This window comes from Peromyscus maniculatus, chromosome 23 (genome assembly GCF_049852395.1).
Source record: "Peromyscus maniculatus bairdii isolate BWxNUB_F1_BW_parent chromosome 23, HU_Pman_BW_mat_3.1, whole genome shotgun sequence".
NCBI classification, from domain to species: domain Eukaryota; kingdom Metazoa; phylum Chordata; class Mammalia; order Rodentia; family Cricetidae; genus Peromyscus; species Peromyscus maniculatus.
The window spans coordinates 15,476,440-15,483,467 of record NC_134874.1 but is presented as its reverse complement, the minus strand read 5'-3'; the positions used below and the strand labels follow the sequence as shown (position 1 = coordinate 15,483,467).

Genomic DNA, 7,028 nt, shown 5'->3' with positions numbered 1-7,028 from the left:
GGTGGTTTCCATCTTTTTGTATGACAATTGATTGACACGCTCCAAGACTAAAATTTTATAAACACTGACCGAGAATACCCTCAGGGCAATATTTACAACCGTGTATACTGTTTGCATGCATGTTCACAAAGACATGTCTTAAAGGCGTGCGTCACCACCGTCCTGCTAAGTATAGGACTCTTTATCAAGAGAAGGGTGAACTATCTATCTTTATTCTATCTGTATAAGCATTTCGGCTGCACAGACACATGTATGTGTACCATGTGCGCCTGTTGCCCATGGAGGCCAGAAGAGGGCATCAGATTCCTGGGAACTAGATTTAAATGGTTCTGAGCTGCTGTTTGGGTGCTGAGAACTGAACTAAGTCCTCTGAAAATGCAGTCAGTGCTCTTAATTGCTGAGACACCTCTCTAGCCTGAGAGCGAACTATTTTTACATCTTATTTTTTCATGTACAAAACAAAAAACTGAGACTCCAAATTACACAAGGAACCAATATTAAAATATTTATTAATTCAGCATGTGAAATACTTAAGTGATAGTTATGTTAATATTGAATGTCTTAGTTATTCTTTTCAGGATAATGAAATATAGATTGCACAATTTATATACTGCAATAAATATGGTTAACAGCAGACTCCAAACTTCTTTGTTTTTGAAAAAAATCGCGTGATTTACTATGATCCACCGAGAAATATCTAAATGGGGGAAAAAACAGAAGCATAACTCATGAGTGTCAGGGCCTCATTATCATTATTACTACAGTGTGTGCGCGTGTGTGTGTGAGTGTGTGTGTGTGTGTGTGTGTGTGTGTGTGTGTGTGTGTGAGTGTGTGTGTGTGAGTGCACATGCGCACGGGCGTCCGAGGACAGCTCTGTGGGTCTTGGGGATTAAGCTCACATCATCAGACCTGGCAGCGGCTGCTCTTCCCTGCTAAGCCATCTGGCCAGCCCTAGCTTCAGACTTTAAATAGAAAATTGTTAGATAAGCTACAGAACCTCCGGCCAGTGTGAATATACACATATGAAAGTAGCTCGAGTTTGAAGACAGGTGTGACTAAAGAGAAACGAACTTTAGGGGCTACAAAGTTGTCTCAATCAATGTTCTCATTTTTTTGGTTAATACTGTGCTGCCATGGTGTCAGCACTGGGTGTCACTGATGTCTACCCGGTGGCATTCACTGTGTGTCAGTTTGCTGGCCTTACTGGAGGTGGTGGCACCTGGAGATGGGCTGGGTTAGAGGACCCAGCGCACTAGGCTGTGCCCCGACAGGTGTTTCCTGCCCCCGACACTCCCTGTCTGCCTCTTTCTATCTTGGATGAGCAGTTTTGTCTGGCCCCAGGATGAAGATGAGCCACGGCTGTGGACTGCAATCTTTGCTCCTTTGAACTCTTTCTCCTTGGTATTGCCACAACAGTGTCTAACCAACATACCCACAGAGCACAACTGACTGGACATGAGCACAGCTAGTTCTCTATGGAGGTAACAAAGTTCAGGTGCACTGGAGCGTGTCAAGAGGCCCTGGGGCTCCATTCACAGCCGGATCATTAGGCAGCTAATGACTCGGGCAGGTCACTGAGCCTGTGGGGCTTTAGTAACATCATGGTTGCTGTCGTACAATGCACTGCTCTTGTTTATGTGGATGCTGGTATCAACAAACCAGATGTAGCACAGATAACATAATAGATAACAAAATAGTTGATAATGAAGCTGGGTGGAGTAGCGCTCGCCTTTAATCTCAGTACTCCACACAGGCAGAGGCAAGCAGATCTCTGCGAATTTGAGGCCAGCCTGGTCTACAGAGGGAGTTCCAGGACACCCAGAGCTACACAGAGAAACCCTGTCTCAGAACAACAAAAGGGCTAATGATCATAAATGATATTGCTGGCGTACTCACCACACATACTTTTTAATCACTCGTTTAGTGCAGTGGTTCTCAACCTGTGGGTCATGACCCCCTGGTAATCATATGGATCCATGACAGTAGCAAAGTTAGAGTTATGAAGTAGCAACAAAAATAATTTTATGGTTGGGGGTCACCACACCATGAGGAACTGCTGTGCTGTTAAGGGTCGGAGTGTTAGGAAGGTTGAGAACCATTGCTTCAGCTTGTACTCCCGTCTAGAGAACACACTCGTGTGTGGAGAAGAGTCTGCGGTACTGTACCGACAGCAGACCCAGGCTCCTGTGTCTTCCACCCCATCCAGAGGACACACTGGGACACTGGGGGACACACCGAGACCATCTGGGGTTGTGCACATACACTGTGATGTTGGCATAACACAGTGCTCGGAAGGAAACCAATTATATGATAAATGAATGTGCGCGCACATTAAAACATGATTATTGCTAGAAAATGAAGTCTGCTGCAAGACTAGAAACAGAGACGGTAGGGCGGCAAGGTGCTCAGCACATGTAAGTGCTTGTCACGTAAACTCAGCAACCAGAATCTGATCCCAGAATCCACAGTGGAAAGACTGACCTCTACATGTGTGTGAGCACGAGTGTGCATACACACAACCACACACACAATAATTAATTTAATTTAAAAAAAATATAAATGGTCTCAGATTTGAATTGAGGCAATAATTAGCTAGCTTTACCTTCAGGATTTCACAAGGAGCGGCATCTGGTGGCATAGGCTTCCCACAATGCTTTGAATACTCAGTTATCAAAGCTGATGCTTCATCTAAACTGGAACCAGAAAGAACAAGGCAGTTGGGAATGATTCCTGTGGTGATGACCTCAACAATAGAGATGTTAAATGTATCAAGCTGTATTCTTCACATACATAGTTTATTATACAGATCAATTTTAACTCAAAAAATAACATTGATCCACATACGACAATGTAACCATGACTGGACCCCAAGGATGAACAGGCAGCTAGAATCATGAGGTGTGGAGGAGACAGGGTGTAGGGTAAAACGGCCAGCCAAAGAAACCTATTCTGGCCCTGAAACCAGAGCCAAAGAGAGCACACTCTGCCCCTGACCAACTCCCTACAAAAAAACAACCAATCCTTGAATACAAAATCCAGCCAATGTCTGAGCTTGCGCAAGCTCATGGATTGAAATCCGACCAATTCCCACCCTGAAAATCTCCACCCTGAAAAGACTCCGCCCCTAGGAAGCCCTACCCAAGCCCTGTCCCTGTTCAGTTGGCTGCTGCCTTTTCCACCCTGGCAGAGGCAGCCGCCCTCCTGGAGTCTTCCCTCCCAATGAATCTCTTGAGTGAGGTTTGGGTGAGACCTTCTTCGGCTGGAGTGGTGTGGATCAGAGAAGTAACACCTTTTAGCCGGAGCCAGGAGTGGAGAGGAGCAGAGCAGAACTGTAACACTTTGGCTGGGGACACCTTCCCTTAGCAGCAGTTGTGGAGCGGACCTGAGCAGAACTGTCACAACCTGGCTGGGGAAACCTCCCCTGCCGGAGCAGTCATTACATTGGGAACCTTCCTCTGGAGCAGGGCTGGAAGTGGCTATGCTTACTGCGACTCTGTGGTGTTCCTTGGCTCCTGACTGCCACGGTCCCTTCCGTCCGAGCTGCAGTGCTTACCCAGGGCACCTGAGTGGCCAGCTGGAGGACGGAGCCGTGACCTGCCGTGACTGCTTTCCCTTCCAGAGTGTCAGCTGCTACTTCCTTCCTACTTTCCGCATCCGACCCTGGCTCCGCTCAAGCAGCTCACCGTTTCTAAACTTGTGGGCGTAGAAAGCTAACCGAGCTTAGTAAGATCGGTGTGTTACATAAGGCCAGCAGCATGCCAAGCAAGCATTAAGAATAAGGGTGTAATTTAGGGTTCCGAGCAGGACTGTGAGAAACCTATTTTGAGGGTCCAGACAGCTCCTTTAATTACCGGATGACAGATTCATGTCTCGAGGTTCCAAGCTGCAGGAAAACGCAGTCCTGGGAATGTGTAGGCATGCTGCAGGTTAACACTGCAGCTTTCAGTTACGACCACACAGCTTTATAACGGCCGTTTTCCTCCAGAATCAAGACACATTGTAAGGAAATGCTATGGTAAATTGGAGTCCCCCCATGTTAACTTACCTCAAGTCATTTGCCAAATAGTTTACCAAATCAGTGATATTGTTGGTATCTATCATATGCCATTTCAATAGTTGAAAATATTTCGTCTTTGCCAAAATTCCAAATTCCTTCTTATTTACGACATGATTCAGAATCAGACTTCTAATCTACGGGATGAAAGTCATCATTATATCAGAAATGTGTTTAATTCTAAGTCTTTCGTCAATGACAAATTTCTGGCAGAGCTGAATTATCAGTTCTTTGGGATTAAGCCTCTGGGAGGAGACCATGGGGCTCAGCGCAGTACTCAAATAGAAAGCTATTGTTGTTACTCACTTGGGGATTTTTTGTTTAAGTGAGGAAGAGGATCTAATTACAATATTTATGGGTACAATTTCTCCAGTGGGCACAGCAGTAAGCAACCATGACACTTGTTTTTTTATTTTTTTTATGTACTGCTGAGGATTGAATCCAGGCTCTGAGTATGCTAGGCAAGTGCTCTACCACTGTGTCACATTCCCAGCCAGGGACCTGACTATTAAAACCTAAGCTTTTCATAAGAGTGAAAGAATATTATTTGGGGGATAAGAATTGTTTTCTCTGACCAGACATAGAAAAATGAAATGAAATCCTTACTTGATGTGAAAATCCTGCCAGCTGGCCAGTGTTCATATGCTCTTCTAATTGCTGTAAAATGATCTGAGGATCACACGAATCCAGGAAATTCTAGGAGAAAAAAATTAGAGCATAATTAAAAAGGATTATTACTACTAATTGCTGTCAAGTCTGGAAGGTTTTAAAAAACTCTTTAGGATTCTTTAATTTGGGAGCTGGGCACGAACCCAGTTGGTAGAGTGTCTGCCCAGCGGGCACCAAGCCCCAGGTTCTAGCCCCAGACTTAAGAAACTGGGCACAGTGGTGTGGGCCTGTAGTCACAGCACTCAGCTGGAGGAAGGTCGTCCTTGGCCACCAGTGAACTGGAGGCCAGCCTGGGACCCAGGAGACCACAGTCTCAAGAAAGAGCTGGGGGAGGGGTGGGGGAGAGGAAGGAAGGACACAACTAGACCAAAAGGAAGGAGAGCGGTGCTCACTGGAGCTCTTGACTCTCTTCTAGTCACACTTTCCCTTAAACGAGACATTCATCAGTTCTATTCAAAATTGAAAAAAGAATGATGGCGCACGCCTTTGATCCCAGCACTTGGGAGGCAGAGCCAGGCCTGAGTTTGAGGCCAGCCTGGGCTACAGTTCCAGGACAGCCACGGGTACATGGAGAAACCCTGTGTTGAAAAAGAAAACAATAACAACAAAAAATTTGAAAAAATAAGATGCCTGTGCCACCCCTGACCTGAGGGCAGTCCCACTAAAACTCTGCTTTTCTTGCTTCACTCTGCTCAGCCAAGAAGATCAGTTTCCACAGATAACGAATAATGTCCAAATTCATTTTACGATATCCTTCAGCTGCATGTCAATCAATCTCGTTAGTTCCCATGAGCCTGCCTCACCCATACCGAGTATGCATGCTTTACGGGCTTGGTGAAAGGCAATGCACTCTTTTGAAGGACAGGCAGTGAGTCCTGGCAACCCGAGAGGAACAACATACAAGATACCTTAATCTGCTGGTGTCTTCTTTCGGAGTGGGGCATGAGCATCAGACAAGCCAGCGCGAAGGCTGGAAGCTCTAACTGGACATACTGCTTGGCGACTCCCATCATGTCGAGGTCATCTGAAACTGGGCATCTTGGACAGAGACAGTAATTAGTTAGCAGCTTGACGGGTTCCTAGATCACATTAGCCTTTCTCATTTTCCATAGAGCTTCTGGTCCACTGTCAACCACTCTAAACACCTAAGTGCCGGTACACAGCACATTCTTACTCTACATGCCTAAGTGCTGGTACACAGCACATTCTTATTCTACATGCCTAAGTGCCGGTATACAGCACATTCTCACTCATAAGGAATGAGCCTTTGAGAGCAGTCCCAGCACCCGGGAGGCAGAGGCAGGAGGATCAGGCCAGCCTGGTCTACAAAGCGGGTTCCAGGACAGTCAGGGCTACAAAGAGAGACCTCCTGTCTGAGGGGGGCGGTGGGGTAACAAAAACAAACAAACAAAACTTTTAGACACCCAGGATCCACCTGCCAGCACCACAGGACTCAGCAGGAAGAGGCTCTGTGACCCTGCATTTCCATCAGGCACTAATCCCAGAGTGTTGTGCCCATCAGCTTTGGGGAAAACTTTGAGCACACGTGGAAAAGAGGCGTTGCAAAATAAAAGATGCATTTTATGAGTGTAAAAATAGCTTAACTTCCTCAAGAAAAGGAGTAACAGGTGCCCCCCTCCTTATTTGCATAGTGCTGGCCTAGCATGTATTCAGCCTTGAGATCAATCCCTAGCATTTGATAAAACTGGGCACTGTGGCACAGCCTGTCATCCCAGCACTTGAGAGGTGGAGGCAGCAAGAATTAAAAGTCAGCACACAGAGAGTCTGAGGCCAGCTTGAGCTCCATGAGACCTTTTATTAAAACAAAACAAAAAGTTTCTGAAGTGACTTGTTTTGGCACACACCTGTAGTTCCAGCTCTCTAGAGGCGGAGGCAGGAGGATCAAGGGTCTAAGCACAAGGCAAGTTCAAGGCCAGCCAGGGCTACCTGAGACCCTGTGTCAAAACAAAACAAAAGGAGGACATGAAGAACGGCGGTGACAGATAAGTGACACCGGGAAGCAGCCATGGCTGGGCACTGTGTTCAGAGATGCTGGCTGGGAAGGAGCTTCAAAGCAACAGGCCTTACTTTCTTATAAGAGGACGCACGTCTACTCACTCTAGGATGGCGACGAGGCTCTCGCAGCAATCTGACACCTGACTGGGTCTCAAAGGACAGGAGGCTGAAGAGAACAGGAGACAAACACAAGGCACTCAGACATCAACGCTCTGGTCAGCCAGGCAGGGCGGCTCACCCTGTAATCCCAGCCCCTGGAAGGCTGAGGCAGGAACACCACTTAAAGCTA

General features: G+C 46.6%; 1 protein-coding gene across 6 annotated transcripts in view; it reads right to left on the bottom strand.

Moving 5' to 3' along the window:
- Positions 1-479: 479 nt before the first annotated feature.
- The window catches only part of Kntc1 (kinetochore associated 1), a 104,946-nt gene continuing 98,397 nt past the window's right edge, over positions 480-7,028 (bottom strand). For all 6 annotated transcript variants that reach the window (XM_076561409.1, XM_042268532.2, XM_076561410.1 and 3 more), the window contains 6 exons: positions 6,842-6,905; positions 5,632-5,761; positions 4,661-4,750; positions 4,046-4,191; positions 2,603-2,693; positions 480-697 (listed from right to left, as the gene is read on the bottom strand). In XM_076561409.1, coding sequence (XP_076417524.1) covers positions 677-697; positions 2,603-2,693; positions 4,046-4,191; positions 4,661-4,750; positions 5,632-5,761; positions 6,842-6,905 — 542 coding nt within the window. In that variant the 3' untranslated portion in view covers positions 480-676. The remainder of the gene's footprint in view (positions 698-2,602; positions 2,694-4,045; positions 4,192-4,660; positions 4,751-5,631; positions 5,762-6,841; positions 6,906-7,028) is intronic.